This window comes from Molothrus ater, chromosome 3 (genome assembly GCF_012460135.2).
Source record: "Molothrus ater isolate BHLD 08-10-18 breed brown headed cowbird chromosome 3, BPBGC_Mater_1.1, whole genome shotgun sequence".
NCBI classification, from domain to species: Eukaryota; Metazoa; Chordata; class Aves; order Passeriformes; family Icteridae; genus Molothrus; species Molothrus ater.
In genome coordinates this window covers 91,401,139-91,417,952 of record NC_050480.2, presented here as the reverse complement: position 1 = coordinate 91,417,952, position 16,814 = coordinate 91,401,139, and the positions used below count along the sequence as shown (strand labels likewise).

The window sequence follows — 16,814 nt, the reverse complement described above, 5'->3', positions numbered from 1 at the left end:
TAAAACATAATCAGCACTTCTTCCATCTCTCCTTACAGATAAAAAACAATACTCAATTTTTCATTATACCAAGTATACCAGTTAAACCTGTGGTGTTGATTTTTACAGCCCTTTTAAGTCTAAAGGCCTAAAAAATGTCAAAGTCCAGTGGAGCTAATAAAGGCTTCAGGCATGGTATGATTCTACAAAAAACTGTCCCATATTTTTCACACTATTAACCAAGTAGGTGTTATAAAAACAGATATTAGAAGTACAGAGTGGAAGCAATTAAAAAAAAAGAATTATATATATATAGAGCATTGTTTTTCTCAATTAATAATTACAAAATATTCTCCTTTTATTAAATTACCAAGATCTTGAGTTCACGTGTCAAGTAATGTACAATCATTTTGTAGAGCAAATAGCTTTTTAGTCTGAATAGAACATTGTTAGCTTTCACTACCAAGTGTAAACCAGTGACTGTAAGTATTACTGCACCTGAAACTGGTTGCTACCCAATTGGGAGAGCTTGCAGAGTTGTGTCTGGCACTGGGAATGGACTGTGGAACAGACTGCAGCACTGCTGATGCTCCCTTGTATGACTTCATCTCCTTGTTAGGGTGAGAGGGTTTCATACCCGGACTGCATACTTTGTCCTTCATCTAAAGATCAGGCAGAAAATTGTTGAATAAACACTGCAAACACTAAATTTTATTTTCTTAATCAAATAAACTACAACTCTTCAAAGTGATCCACTCTATTGTACAACAGGTTCACAGAAAGACTCTAAAATAAAAACTCTGCTTTTGATGGACTAGATAAACACAAACAACAAAAAAATTGCTAAGAGGAAATCCAACCTCTGTCCTCTCTGGATGAAATCCTTTTGTGAAGTCAGGGGACTGCAAGTCTCTGGGACTACTCACTCCTGCATAACTACCTTCAGAGTCAGATGTTAAGAGTTCTGGAAGTGAGTCTACTGAGTTAGCTTTATCCAGTTTTACTGAGCCTAGAAATACAAAAATATAGTAGAACTATTAAATCATGAGAGCCAGACTAAACAATGCTTAACAAACACAAAAATTATTAACACCATATGATGAATTAAAGCAATCAGAAGCTTACCTAGTCCAGAATACCAGCCAGTGGTAAGTATAAGCAAATTTTTTGCTATCCTAAATATTTTTTCAGAATAACATTACTCCCAGTTTTCTTCTTCTGTCTCAGAATATACAAATAACAACACTTTTCCTTTAAATTCTTCTACCATCTTCTCAATAAAAAGTGAGTAATTTAATTCTTAAGTAATTCTTTGTGTTTCAGAAAAAAAAAACCCACAACAGAAATGTTCCACTTAATACACATTTTCTTATGTGGTTTTAGTATCTTTATTTGATAAAATACATGCTTTTAGCTGAACTTGGGTACAATGACAAACACTCTTTCAAAAGGGTGACAAACACCCTTTCAAAAAAACCCTTATCTTAAGAATTCACTATTTAAATTCAACTATAGTGTTCACTAGAAAAGAAATAATCTTTCTAAGATTTCCTTCTTGAAATACAGAAATTGCATTGCATATTACACTTTATGCTCTGTTTTTATACCTGAAAGGAATCTCTTTCCCACTGACCTGTGGAGGCCGGACTCTGAATAATATCTGACAGATTATATCCTCCAGAGCTGTCAGACCGTTTTCTTGGCTTCTTTTTTGCCTTAGTTTTTGCTTTTTTGAAAAGGGCTTCCCTAATAGGAAAAAGACCAAAAAATCCACAGGATGCATTAAAGCCAAAGAAACTGAGAACTACCCATGTCAACATCACCTTTCTCAGTCAGCAGCAGCAGTTATACTTCAACCAGTAGTACCTCATCTCAGCAGCTGGCACTTTCTGCCTGCTCCTCTCTGCTTATGCACTGGCACAACCATTTCATAAATGACTTTGGGGGAAAAGAAGAATCCAGGAGGAAAAGCAAAAAACTCTTTCCAATCTACATCTAGCCTTTGGACTATTATACTGCACACAGACTTCTGCTGAGACAGTGGAAGATACAGCTGCTTCACAGGCTGGCACTGCCACCTAGGTCAGATTAAACCTGCTACATATCACAGCAACTGACATAAAGCAAATTACATACAATTCTCCACTTTTTTCTCTCTTACTTTCCCCTAAATTACTGAAGCCCAATAAATGCCACAGTTGGTCTCAATTTTCCCCAACATAAACACTACCATTGTGGTAATACTAATTTTACAATAAAGCAGATACAGGGTGATGTTACCTAAATATCATGTGTTCCTGTATATGCTATTAGGAAGAGAAAAATCAAATAAAAAAGGGCATCTTTCATTTTAACAAAACTACTAGATATTCAGAATTACATGAAATGCAGCTACAGTGCACTATTTCAAAGTTTCTTTAAGCAGATTTTTGTTAAGTAACTATATAACTACTTAACCACTGCTGCAGCACTACCGTACTCTATTTTTCAATCCTTGGACTACCCAATTCCCTAGATGCTACCACCCTGCCTTGAAAATCACTGAAAGGCTTGAATATAAAATAGCCTCTCAGTTGCCTTGATCTACTAGTTCTTACCTACACTAGTTTATTTAGTGCAACTTTTCCTGACACACATGCTCAGAACAATACACAATATTTCAGGTGAGGTTTCCTCTGCAGGCTGACATTTTATCCCACTATTTGGAAGCCTGTTAGCAAGCCATTCTATCATACTACCAAGCTCTGTATTTCACTTGACAAGTCTGTGATATTTCTTAATATCAAGAAATTTAGATTATCACAATTTTTCATACAGATCTATAGTACATTCAAGTCTGTTTTTTCTCTTTTGATCTCTCCTAATGCAGTGAAGTACATTGAAATGCACAGTTGGTCTCACACATATACAGATACTCTCATCACATGCACAACCCCCAAACATTGCTGTGAATGCTCATTTTGCAACCTTTACTCATACGCCACTTATAAACTGCAAGGGCTCTGCTGCAGTTTTGCAACATTTTCAAAGACTTAAGGAAACTGAGAATGGTCTTTGAAATCTCATTTCTTAATCTTTCAATTCTGAACTTAAATACAGTCAGGCACCAATACCACACACAATTCATCCAGTTAAAAATATTGATGAAAAACAAATACTTACTGAGAATTTTGTTCTGTATTCATTTCTTCCCTTAAAAAGACAAAGTTCTCTCCATCTTCAGGCTCAAAAGAACTTATATCAGGTCCATCTGGATATGGAGTAATTACTCTCCTGACCATAGCTGGAATCTGTTGTAAAAGTTGTTACATTAAGTTTCACTGAAGCTGTATGCTAGCAAATTTATCTAAGAGGGCCAAAACCGTTCATCATTTAAAACCCTTTCACAAATCAGGTAATTAATTACCTAACAAGCTTATAAACTTAAATTATATCTTTAAGCAAAATTGGAGAAGTACCTTAAGTGACAGACACAAAATGCCTATGTTTCATCTATTGTTAACTTATGGCTTAAAGATTTTGCAAACATTTATCTTTTACAGTAAGAGAATTCTGGATTATAATGGCTCTTGGCTATCATCACTGCATTACAGTTCGATTTTCACTTTATTCTTCTTACTGATTTTAACATCTATGTGATCACCCTGAACGTTTTAGCTTTCTTCTAAGTAAGGGATGCTCTTTTCCATAGGTTTTGCTTACCCTGTTCCAAGCAACAACTGTTAATTACAGAACATTAATATGTTTAATGTGTATAACTAATTAATTTAAAAGACACAACACTGTAGCAGCAGTAGCTAGTGAATAATGAAATATGGACTCCTTGAGAGTGATAACAGCAGAAGACAACTTTATCTTTTGAGTCAGATATTCCATTTCAGCCTGTCACCTACAGACTCTGCAGGTACATATTTATCACATCTATTCTCATTTTACACCTAATCAGCTTACACTCAAGTTGTACAACTTACCATTTTCCTGTAATAAACAGAAAGATCCTTCACAACTTCATCACTTAAGACTTCCAGAGTCCTAAAATAAAAAAAATTATCTTTATCCTTAAATATCACAGTCATCTTAGCAACTTATAAAAAATCACATTAATTAAAAATTCAGATTAACATTTTGGATGAATCTCATCTACAGGTATTATCACCTATTCATGGCAGTCAGAGTCTAAAGGAAGACACTGAACACAAAATAAAAACTAATCAATACCTTTGTTGTAGGGTAGGATTAAACACACAACCTTCTCACCTATCTTTACCTAAGGTCACAGCCAAAACAGACCTATATATTTAAGTTACCATGAACTGGTAGCTTTACCTATTTCTGCATACTGTCCTCCTGACATGTATCTAAATACTCCAAATCTATGTAAATTCTCCACAAAACTCAAACACAACACACAACATAGACATTTATGCCAATAAATAATACTACAGCAACAAACTTGACTCAACAGAACTGTCTTGTCCATGTGAGCAGTTCTCCTTGCAAAAAGCTGTCAGGAGTTAGTTCTGTTTCTCAAGGTTTCTCAAATTAAAACTCTTTCTACCCAATACTAACATTTTCAGATTTTCATTAAAATGTAGCCAGACTCCTAATCGTAATAAGAATATTACATGTAGGCTTAAGAGGAAACAAGTCTGAATTCCAGGTAATATTTAAGGCAACATTACTAGATTTTTCACTCTTCTCTCAAAAATCAAAGGTTAGAATGTTCTTATTTTATAGAGAGGTGAAGAGGGAAATTGCTAATAAGAATGAACTTCTGTATCTGGGATGCAAGTGAAGCCACTGTGTGATGTGGCAATGAAATGCTGGCATTCTGAACTGTTTCAGATCTCTAAGACCTTCTCTAAGTGAGAAGTCTGACAAAAAGGACAGAGAGAACTCACAATTGAGGTTTTTTTTGGCTGGGTTTTTTTGGTATTTTTCTTAAGGTTTTGCTAGAAAAGAACTTCATTCAGTGCTGATAAGGTTTGTTCTGAGAAGATGATATGTACTTAGGAAACAACTTTACGGCCTGTCCAAATGCATCAAGAGAAGGAAGGCCAGAGCACACCTTCAGCTTCTCAGAACTTTAGAACCACTGTGGAAAGCAAGGATAATAAATTAATTTGTTCAGCTCTCACTGCAGACGTTAAAGCAAAAAGACTACCAGAGGACAGGCCCATCCTCTTTGGAAAATGAAGCAGCTATTTAATACACCTACTTAAAACAAATCAAATATTCATTGTTAACAACTATGTTAAAAAAAAAAAAAAACACACCCAAACAAACAGTCCTAAAACAAACAAAAAATCCCCACAATAATCCCCATCCCCCCAAAAAACCCAGCCTTCAAATGAAGGGAAAAGCCCCACAGCAGTTTTATGCATCTTCAAAAATGCTTTTAAAACCCCAGAAAAGACTAGACCTAATGTTAAAGCCCACTGAATTCCAGAGAGGTTCTTCATGCCAGACTGTAACATATGGTTTTGTATTGCAGAACTGGTACAGTATGTACAGAGATTTAACTAGCTTCTCTCTCCCTAACTGACAAAAACGAGTCTACCTTTAAACTAGAAGCATTCAGCTACATTTTAACATTAAACTGTCCATATTAGTTATTCCAATAATTTTACCTTTTTGGGCTTTTTAAATTTTACAACTAATACATGAACACATTTGCATTCCTGCTTACCTTGCTTCAAGCAAAGCTGCCATATTGAGTCCTATGAACTGCAAGCAGGACAATTTTAGCTGTTCAGCATTATACATTGCTGAGAACTCCAACAGCTCAGCAGCATTCTTTAAAGTCACTGCAGAAACAAAAACCAACAAACTAAATTAGGTAATTGGCTGTAGTATCAAGCAGCCATTTTAAGAGTTATTGTGCAGCATGATCTAGTTATTGAAACGTATCTTATACTATCCCATTCCTGGAAAAAATGCTAATGCTCCAATGGCCATAAACAATAGGGAGCTCCATGTAACTTTGTGGCAGCTTGCATGCAATGGCTGCTGCACAGAACTAAAAAGCCCTGCCTACAAACAGACCAATTTCAAAATATTAAAACCCAGCAGTCCAAAACAAAAAGGAAAAAGAAAGATAAAAATAGTAAATATCATAAATAGCATAAACAGTTGTTAAACATCCAAATGTTCAAATTTAGCACAGATAAAGAAAAAATAAGGAGAGCGAAAGAGGAGAGTGGGAACACTAAATACGAGGACAGAAATAGAAACAGAATTCATTTTATCATATTTTAAAGAAAAGAAATTTCAATTCAATGAAATGAAGATTTCATTTGGATTAGATTTTTTTGTTTTTTTCTTTTTTACTTTTTTTTATTAAAGAGCATGGACACAAGTAATGGAAGATCATGCTAACCTAGAATATTGCTCAGACTAAAGAAGCAATTATTAGCAGACATGCAATGAACATCAAAATATAATCATCTGAAAGGAAGATACACAAATTCTGTGCTGCAAAAGGCAAGAACATCTAAAAATAGCATTTTTTGTTCTCTAACCCTTTACAATACATGTGGAAGGACTCACATTTTTCTGCAATGGCTACTTCACAGATTTCTTTGAGTCTGGATATAAGAAGCTGGTCTGCTACCACAAGAACATTACATATGAATTCCACATTTTGAGAATCTGGAAAACAAACCATCATATAAACACTGGGGGCAAATCAAAAGCAACTATAAAACTGACAGCTTCAATGAAATTTTACCAAAGCACAAATATAATGGCTTCTCAAATTTTGATGGTATTTTCACAGCACAAGAAATACCTTAGAAGCGCACCAACAATCCACTTTTTGAAGCAACAGAAGGAGGGAAAAGGAAAACTGCAGTTTGACAAACTAAAGAAAAGGTAAAACAAGGCCTGGGGTACTGCTATCCCCTCAAACTCCAAAGAAAGAGTCAAGAATTTTGATTTTTTTAAATGTAACTCCAACACAAGCATACTAAGTTTTGAATTTCTATTTTAAAAATATAAAAATTGCAAGAGTTACAGTTGAAAATATATTAAAGGCACCTTTGATGGCAAGAGCTTCATCTGTATACAAGTAATCCACAATTATCTGTAGTATGTCAGAATGGATGGGCATTTCCAGAGCTGAACAGGTAGCCTAAAAAGCAGAAATATTTAAAGAAAAAAAAAGAAGAAATAGAAAGAATAAGAGAGGCTGACTAGTTGGAATAAAATGCAAAATTAAGACAGTACCTATATTAAGAAAATAACAGAGATTAAAGATGACATTTTCAACATTAATTACTTAAGCATTAATGCAAAATCTGTCCAAGTTTTTCAATCAAGAATTGATTGTAGCAAACCAATTAAAATCTGTTCAAACTTCTGAATAAATACCCATGAAACAGTTTCATGTTTGATCACTTTGATCATCTACTCTAACAATCCTCCTTGACTATATTACTTTACCAACAATTGCCTAAAAGTAGAACTACAGGAACCCTCTATGCAAGTACTGAACTGCTTTCCTTTCAAGGCCAAAAGAGCTAATGAAATCATGAGTTCCCAAATAACAATAATACTGAAGTAGTCACTACTGTTAACATCTCTGCAAACAAGGTCCTCATCAAGCCCCCATGTGAACCATCCTAACAATTAAGGTAAAGCTTTCATAAGAGCAAACACTGGCCACTAAACCATGCAACTGTCACCATCTGTGTTTACTCAACATCACTGCTAAACAATTTTGCTTTACTTCAGGTGGTACCCAAGTAAAGCTTCATACTAAAATATTTACTTTGCTTTAGAACACACTACTGGTACTGACATATTTTCCTTCTAAAGGTTAAAAATCTCTTACAGACATTGGGTTTTTATATAACATCTACAGCCCTTGCTTCATAAAATATTTATTTATTAATTTAGGTTGATTTAGGTTGACTTACAAAATAATAGGCAACTTATGAACTACATACTACTCATATACAAAATCATGATACAAATGGACACTCAACACTCAAAAAAAAACCCCCTTAAATCCATAATTTGTTGCAAATATGTTTTCTCAGGGATGACTTGGGAAAAGACAGCACAGTAACCTGGAGGACAGGTGAAGTTCTGTTTCACAGCAGAACAGAACTGCCAGTACTTCACTTAAGTACTGAATGTTCTTAATGTTTTGCCAGAAAGCTAAGAAATTTGAGGAACTCCTGCACACTGCTTTAGGTTTTAGTCTCAGAAAAATGCTTCTCCACTTAGACCATTCCTCTCTTTCCATAAACATTATCAATAGTGCTCAGGTAGTTAAACAGAGACATTTGGTGAAATTACAATGTGCAGGAACAACCAGGGCATTGACACACAGCTGGCAAATAGGAACCAAGACAAATTAAAGATCTACACCTTTTGAAGCAGCAGTTGGTGACTAAGTAGAATAGTCCCTGATATTCTCTATTTCATTTAACAGCAAAAGTCAGCTGGAGTTCTACACACTGACCCTCAATCCTGTTCTCTCTAGCACTCAGTACACATGACAAGCTATTCCAATCTGCATACTATTTAAATTGTACAATCTTTTTCAGAAAAAAAATGAAAATTCATCCAAAGCAGTATCCCATAAGAACAGTCCAGTCAAAGGTTTTTATAAATCCATGAACTAGTTCAAACTAAAAACCCCTAAAATAAAAGTAGTAATTTCCTTCGATATACAGTATTACATTTGCTATTCTCATTTAATACACAATCTCAATAGTACAAATACAGTGTAACCAAAAATGTGGCTTGTGGGGTTTTTATCCTTGCAAATGGAATCAAAGACTCCAACCCTTTCTTTTACGTAGCATTTAGGATATGTTATTATAGGAAAAACTGAAAAGCTGTCACTTATTTGATGCAAAAAAAATCCATCACACATGGTTTTGGCAAACTTACCTCAATCCATGAGCTGTTTAACATGCTGTGAAAATAATCTGTAAAGAAAGGCATTTCAGTTCAAGATGCAATAAAGTGACAGTTTAAAAAGACAGTATAACTTATGTTATATAAAGATATAAAAATACACACACATACCAAGTCTTGCACAAAGTACACACTTATGACACGGGAATTCCTTTCCATCTAAAGATTTCAGGGTCACATCGCAGAGGTATGAACTAGAAGATATTTAATAGCATCAGAACTGTGACTATTCAGATTTACAACTATTACAAGTTGTAAACTCTACAATTAAATGCTAACTTAAGCAAGTTAGGATTTATCCTTTGAAATAACACACACCTGACCTTTAATAATACCACAGAGAACATGAACCCAAAAGAACAGGCACAATACTTTCCAAGGAGAATTTCTTTGTCCAAAGTTAAGCTTCAAAAATTCCATCTGAAATATTTCCTTCAGAACTCAGTCAATTACTGTTTCAAAAATGCTATGATTAAATAAATTAATTATAGCTTATTTTCGTCAATCTTAAATGGTCTTAAATGGTTAAGTTACCTATTTCTTCAATATCAGGAGGTACCATAGGCCTTGATGATGCATTTAGGAATGAACCCCAATTCTGTGAAACCAGCTACTGTCATGCAATGTTGCTTTTCCTATATAGACAGACTATTCAGGACTTCGGGTATAAGTAACTCGATCACATCAATGGAATTTTAAAAAAAATCACTTTGCTAAAAGCAATTTAGAAAGCATACTATGCATTTGCTTATTTCCAATCCATGTACTCTTATTGTTACAGAAAGCAGTTACAGAAGTCAAATTGCTTTTGACTGGATTACCCATTACATTTCTCCTGGCATTAGCATTCAAAGACACAGTTAATCCACAGAACACATTAAGGTACAGTAAAAAGAAACAAGGAAATACCACACGTAATCTATCCCCAATTACTGATCTACAGATCAAGTCTATAAATATCTACAGAGAACTTCCAAACCTGAGTTACTATGATAGAGACAATTGCATACCAGAAGTTAAAATGCAGTTGGATCAACCTCAGCCCTTATTTAACATATAAAGAGATGACATAAGAGGAAGATAGTGAGGTAGGGAAAGTTGATTTCAAAAAATTACCATTTCTTCTGATTTAACTTTGGTTTGTTCCCATTCTTCTTGTTGACAACATTAATTTTTCCATTTTCTAATCTGACTCCATCCAACCTGCAAATTATTACCATTGGTAATAAGCAATACAATTAGTATACAGTTCAAACCATTAAGAACAGTTTCACAAAGTAACAGTACTTCAGTGGGCTCATATTGTGACATGAAAACGAATCATCATACAAAAATAGAAGCCAGTTGTTACTTGAAAGGTCTTCAAGGAAGATGCAAAATGTAACTGACATTCTTTCCTCACCTTAGATATGTATTTATTATCTTAGATGAAACCTATACTGTATAGTTAACGTCAAAGTTCAATACTACAGAGTCAAAAACCAGGAAGTTAAATACGGATCGGTACCAGTCAATAAACTGAGCAAAGACAGTGGTTGGGATTCAGCACAGGCTTTCTTAGCATCCTAATTCATAAAGGAGGCTTGTGAATGGGATGGTAAAGACACAGGAGTGCTGCTGGTAGATTACAAAGTAATACACCTTTAAAGCAAAGTACTTTACCACAGAAACGTTACTTAAGAACTCAGTTTTAGCACATATCTTGGCTGTGTATGCAAGAAGTACAGTAAGAAAACTGCCCTGAAAAAGTTCATATCCCTCTTTGGAAGAGACAAATGCAGGGAAAAAAAAACCCCAAAGTGATTAATGCAGTTCTACAGAGACATTTGATCTCAATTCCATTTGTTTCAGCATGTAACATAAAAATTACATCACTTAAGCAAGAATTTATATTTGCTTTGTGGTGTTTTATACTAAACACATTTGCTGCCTTGTGAAAAAACTGCTAGACTACAGACCACAGTATAGAAATTATGCAGTTCAAAATTCAGTTCGATCAGCTGTCTCTAACATAACCAGTACTGATGTTTTACGACAGTCTTTCTGGAAAGTCAGATGATTTATACCAGATATCAAACCTCACAGAGCTCATGTCTTAGAGGATACTGTCATGGTTTAACTTATATGGCTAAAGACCACACAGTTCCTCACTCACTCACTCACTCTGCCCTCACCACCCACCAGTGGGATGGGGAAGAAAACTGGGGAAAAAATAGTATAATTCAAGGGTTCAGAAAGACAGTTTTAATAGGGCAGAAAAAGAATGGAAAATAGTAATAATGCTAACAGTATAAGCAGATACAAAACAAGTGAGGCCCAAATAGTGAGGAATAGCTGACCACTCACCAACCTGAAACTCCTATATGTACTGGAAATAAGCCCAGTCAGTTCTTAAGTAGCATCCCTCATCATCTCCCCCGTTTCTATTCTAACATCAGTGTCTTAATTTCCACTATTGTCATAACTAAAGTTAGATCAGCTTACATAAAAAAAACTCCACGGAGAGCACGTCAAAATAGAAATGCATTTCCTTTCACCTACCTTCCACTTAAATTGCTGAGCCCAAACTTCTTTGCTGCACTTTGCAACATTTTAATGAGGTTAGCTTCATCATCAGCTTTACCTTTTTTAGATTTGCTCTTCTGTTTTTCATTTATAACTTGCACTTGATTATTTCTATAAATCTCAAATGCAGATTTTCCATTGACATTTTCATCAAAGCTCATTTTGCTGAGATTTGAAATTAAAGTATCTTGATATTCATCTGATTTTTCTTTATATGAGATTTTTGGCTTATAACCATGAGTCAAAAGATCACAAGTATCAGTGTATATGAACTGCAGAAGGTATGCAAACAGATCTGGATGGACCTTCTCAATTACATAGAGATCACATCCAACAGCATCTTCATCTTTACGGTAGATGTCTGGAGTGTCTAGCTGGTTGTCACTGGAAAGAAAGAGCTTCCTGAAGAAGTCGGAGCGTACGGCCAAGATGTATTTGTGCACAGGGTACATTCTTGTGCCAATCTGAAAAGTCACATCATGGATGCTGTCCATTTCATCTGTTTCATCTAACAGTTTGCCAAAATCCATTCCAAAACTTGATAGTGACACACTTGGAATTTCATAGAGACTAAAACAAAATTAAATCCATAATCAAACACTATTTTAAACTTTCATCACATTTTCCATAGTATGTTTAATGATGACAACAATGATGTTTCCATTTGGTTTCTTTGTTTCTTATATTGCTACACTGCTCAACATTTCTTGTCCTGTTCTTTACAAGAAAAACTAATAATACGGTATTTAGGCAATTAAACTACATAAAGAAGACCTGTCTAGCTTCAGTATATTTATAGTATATAGTATTTTGCCTTTATACTGTACCAGTATTATCAGAACTATCTTATCTTAATCTCGTTTTTCCAATGTGAAAACACAGAAACGCTTGCTGTACTTCATATTACAAACTAAAGCAATAAGGGAAAAAAGCTAATGTTCAGCTATTTATCACAAACGTTGGAAACTATTATGAGAGCATAAGAAACATGGCCCAGTATTTTATTTATTTATTTCACTTTATGCATTTCTTTCCAAACAAACAAAAATTCACTTGTCACTTTTAATTAAAAGCTGATTATCGGTGATTACTGAAGGGGTTCTACAGTATTTAGAACTCAGAGTGTGTTAGGAAATACATGGCAAATGCTTGCCTTAAACACTTCAGATAAAACATCAATAATGTCTATTATTATGCAAATGCATAAGCTTAGGCCTTTAGATAACTTCAACATAATTACTAACAAAGTACTATTCTCTAGCAGTATGGATAACTGTATTTACTGTGACTTCTGTATGAGCCAAAAAACCGTTTGGAAAAGAATTGTTCAATCACAATCACACACAAAAAAAAGGAAAAATTTCAGCTGTTCTATCTTAAATATACCTGGTTTTAGGATCTGACTGTAATACAGCAAAATTGCAGCCACTAGGATCAGTGGCAATACTGACAGCTCGGTGGACAAAAGTCAGCTTCTGAAGTCGAATTCTTTCATACACACTGGTTGTATCATGTTCACAAGCCACATCACATGAAGGATGCTGAAGGCTTGATACAGGTTCTGTTAAAAAAAAAAAAAACAGAAAGTGAATACACATCACAGAAAGATCCTGCTCATTAAAATACAACTAATACAAAAAAAGGCAAGACTTTGACGTTGGTATGTCCATTGATGGAGTAAGTGAATAAGGCTAAACCATGCTGAACATTTAAGCTTGCTTATTTACAGAACATATAGGAGGAGAGCTGACAATTTCAGTTAAAATTTTGTCCTGTATGAGACAGATATATTCCTTGCAGAAAACCAAACCATCAGGACCTACTTTCAGTAATATGAGCCAAGTTAATAAGGTGGAAGTTGCTTCAGATGCTGAATTGTGTCCAGATAAGGGACTGGGAAACAGATTTCACAGACTTAGCAGAGCAAGCAAGTATATGCTCCTTCTCTTGCTCAACAACAATTCTCTTCAGACTCATCATCTAATATGTGACAAGATCATTACACTAGATCATTGTGCTACTACTATTCTCCAGAAGTACTTTTTTTCCCAGAAATCTCCACCTAAAGGTGTACTGAAGGATGCAAAGTCAATCTTAGTATTACTGAGGAAAGAGTCCAGTAGCAGTCAATGCTGAAAACTGTCAGTCACAAAGGAAAGAACAAACTTGTCACATAATAATACTGTTAGAGATTGTAAAGATTCAATTAAACTTTTTTACTGATTTAAAAGTACTTAAAAACCACTAAGAAATCATGGCTAACCTTTCTTTTCTGAGTTTTTTTTCCCTTCTTCCAGCCACTTCCCTGTAAAGGCTTCACCATCATGTGTGACAAACATGATTTCATTCCCATTCAAGGCAACATCAGACATGAAGACTTGCCGGCCATACACCCAACGACACTGCTTCATGGAGTTGTTAGATGACTTCCAGCAAAACACCTGTAATTTTTCAAGAAAGGGAAAATCTTCATGTCATTTAAAAGCAGTTACATATTACACATTACTTTTTTAAACACAAGAACATGCCATCTCAAAATTGCATATAAAAGGAGAAAGACATTATTCAAAATTTTAGGATGAAGTGTTATGAGCATCTATAAGAGAGAATCCACAAGTAGAACAAGGAAAATCTATCATGATATCAAGATCCATTTGCTCATGAAGAGCATCTGAAAACCTTCTCCAAAAACTGAAGTATCTTCACAGCAGTCATGTATAGGACAAGTTTTACTGACAGCTTGACAAGGAGAGTAAAAGGTGTCAAGTCAAGAAACAAGTTTTATCTAGTTCTTAATTTACAGATTTTTCCAGATGGTTTGCTTGTAAATTAGACAAAATTCAAAGCTAGCACACAGGAAGTTTAAACCATTTCCTGTTAATTGCTTGACAAAAATCTCAAATTTCTATGTACCAGTCTAGGTTTGAAATTAAGATCATGACCAAACACTAACTTCAAAACCCTCAGGAATATGAAGCACTGCATGCACAGTAAGACCCCAACAAGGTACACTGTACATGTCTGAAAGACAGCCCCAAGCAAGGTAAAGTCAGAATGTGGCATCAGCAGTGCTAAAGTCAGGCCTTTGTTTTCTACCACTGAAGGACCTGCACAGGTCTATTAGTATCCACATAAGGGGCAGAACAACTTGAGTAACCTATTTCATTTCCCCTGCCTTGAGCCCTAAGAATTAGAGAATGTTGAAATTGAAAGAGATCTCTGGAGGTTGTCTAGTCCAACCCTCTGCTCAAGCAGGACTACCCAGAGCCAGCTGCGCATCCAGACAGCTTTTGAGTACTTCCAAGGATGTTATTTCACAACCTTAAGTGGCAACCTGTGGCAGTGCTGGACCACCCTCAGTGCTTCCTGATATTCAGATGGAGCCTGCTCTATTTCAGTTTGTGCCCACTGCCTCTGGTACTGGCTCTGGGACCACTGAAAATAGCCTGGCTCTATCTTCTTTACATCTTCTCTTCAAGTATGTATATACAAGATTCCCTTTATGACTTTTATTTTCTAGGTTAAACAGTACTCCCTTCAAGAAAGTGCAATCAAGCCAAACCAGGAAGCACTGAGTCAGTAAACCCAAGTGTTAAGATCCCATCCCTCTCCTTATTCAATAATTTATAATGCCCGAAAGCACTGAAGATCCCAATATTTGTCAGTATTCAACATGGAAAGATATGAAATGCACATGGACTTTCTTCCTCTGATCCAGGAAGATCAAGTAATTCCTTACTGCTAAAGCAGTGTCCCAAAGATGTTGAAGGGGCACTACCAATACTACAGATGCTAGAGGCTACACCTCACATGATCAAATACTGAATTGAAAGCTCTGAGACAACTAATGACCTAATTAAAAGATAAGATCATCTCAAAACATAATTCAGCCAAATGCGAGGAAAGAAAAGGAAATAACCACATTGTTCCTTATTTTGATATACAAGCACCCTTTTCAACATTCTTTAAGAAGGTATTTCAGTAGGAAAAGCTTCTTTGTAAACACCACTAGATGGCAGTAAAGGTTGAGATCTCTCAGTGAGCAGATCGAAAAAAGGAATTTAGTAGGGTCCTATAAAGCAGCACTTAAAGAGTAAGGGAAGAAAATAATAGTGAATGGAGTGACATCAGACTGGTGACTTGTCATTTACTGGGGTTGTTCCACAGGGCTCCTGAGCGCTGTTCTCTTCAATATCTTCATATGTGACTTTGAGGCAAGACTGGAAGATACACTGAGCAAGTTCACAGATGATACAAAATTGGGAGGAGCTGCTGACTGCCTCCAGGGCAGGGAGGCCCTGCAGAGACCTTGACAAATTAAAGGCTGGGCAACCACCAACCACATGAAGTTCACCAAGAGAACGTGCTGGATTCTGCACCTGGAACAGGCCAGACTTGGATGTATGGACAGAGTGGGGAATGAGATGCTGGAAAGCAGCACCTGAGGGCACTTGGTCTGTTCAGCCTGGAGGAGACTGAGGGGAGACCTCACTGCAGTTACAGCTTCCTTGTGAGGGGACAAGAAAGGGCAGGCACTGATCTCTGCTCTGTGGTGACAGTGACAGGACCTGAGGGAATGGCCTGAAGCTGTGTCAGGGGAGGTTTACAGCAAAAAGATCCTTCCCCCAGAGGGTGGTTGGGCCCTGGAACAGGTTTCTCAGGGAAGGGGTCACAGCACCAAGCCTGAGAGAGTCCAAGAAGCATTTGGACAATGCTCTCAGGCACCTGGTGTGACCCTTGGGGATGGTGCTGTTTAGGGCCAGGAGCTAGACCTGGCAATCCTTGTGGGTCCCTTCCAACTCAGCATATTCTATGATTCTGTGAAATTCATTACTTTCTATGCATGACTTTGTCCTGTCTTACATTTAAAGTTTGATTAATCACTATGCAGCCTTCTTTATAATTATAACAACTTACCCTTCCAGCTTCATCCAGTGCCAGAATGCAAGTCTTTTGACCTCCATTTTCTTTAAGATGCTGGGTATCTACTTTATATTCCAAATATCCTCCACTGACAAGAACTTTTTTAAGGTTCAGCTGTCTGAAAGAACACAAAAAGTTAAATTAGTACCTCCCAGATATCCAGCAGATAACCTAGTACTTAATGTTGGTTCTATGACAGTTAACCTTTTTAATTTACACAAGCAGTAAAAAAGTAAAGTTGAGGCAATGACACTGAAAAATTATTTATGTTTAGTTTCATCCTACTGGTTCTATTAACATAGTTGCTAATAATACAGCAGACTATAACTTTTGCTTGTTTTTAAATATATCACATTGTATATCTGTAAGTTCTTCACAAAATTCCATGAGTGAAAATCAGTAATTATGTAGCTTTG

At 35.8% G+C, this 16,814-nt stretch overlaps 1 protein-coding gene across 2 annotated transcripts in view; it reads right to left on the bottom strand.

The window, feature by feature from the left end:
• Positions 1-16,814, bottom strand: part of IBTK (inhibitor of Bruton tyrosine kinase) — a 52,885-nt gene that overhangs the window by 17,582 nt on the left and 18,489 nt on the right. For both annotated transcript variants that reach the window (XM_036380343.1, XM_036380344.1), the window contains exons 9-23: positions 16,393-16,516; positions 13,739-13,916; positions 12,862-13,036; positions 11,452-12,045; positions 10,027-10,113; positions 9,022-9,104; positions 8,884-8,921; positions 7,018-7,111; positions 6,529-6,630; positions 5,669-5,786; positions 3,951-4,011; positions 3,142-3,269; positions 1,613-1,725; positions 840-988; positions 478-641 (exon numbers count right to left, since the gene is read on the bottom strand). In XM_036380343.1, the coding sequence (XP_036236236.1) occupies positions 478-641; positions 840-988; positions 1,613-1,725; positions 3,142-3,269; positions 3,951-4,011; positions 5,669-5,786; positions 6,529-6,630; positions 7,018-7,111; positions 8,884-8,921; positions 9,022-9,104; positions 10,027-10,113; positions 11,452-12,045; positions 12,862-13,036; positions 13,739-13,916; positions 16,393-16,516 (2,208 nt within the window). The remainder of the gene's footprint in view (positions 1-477; positions 642-839; positions 989-1,612; positions 1,726-3,141; positions 3,270-3,950; positions 4,012-5,668; positions 5,787-6,528; positions 6,631-7,017; positions 7,112-8,883; positions 8,922-9,021; positions 9,105-10,026; positions 10,114-11,451; positions 12,046-12,861; positions 13,037-13,738; positions 13,917-16,392; positions 16,517-16,814) is intronic.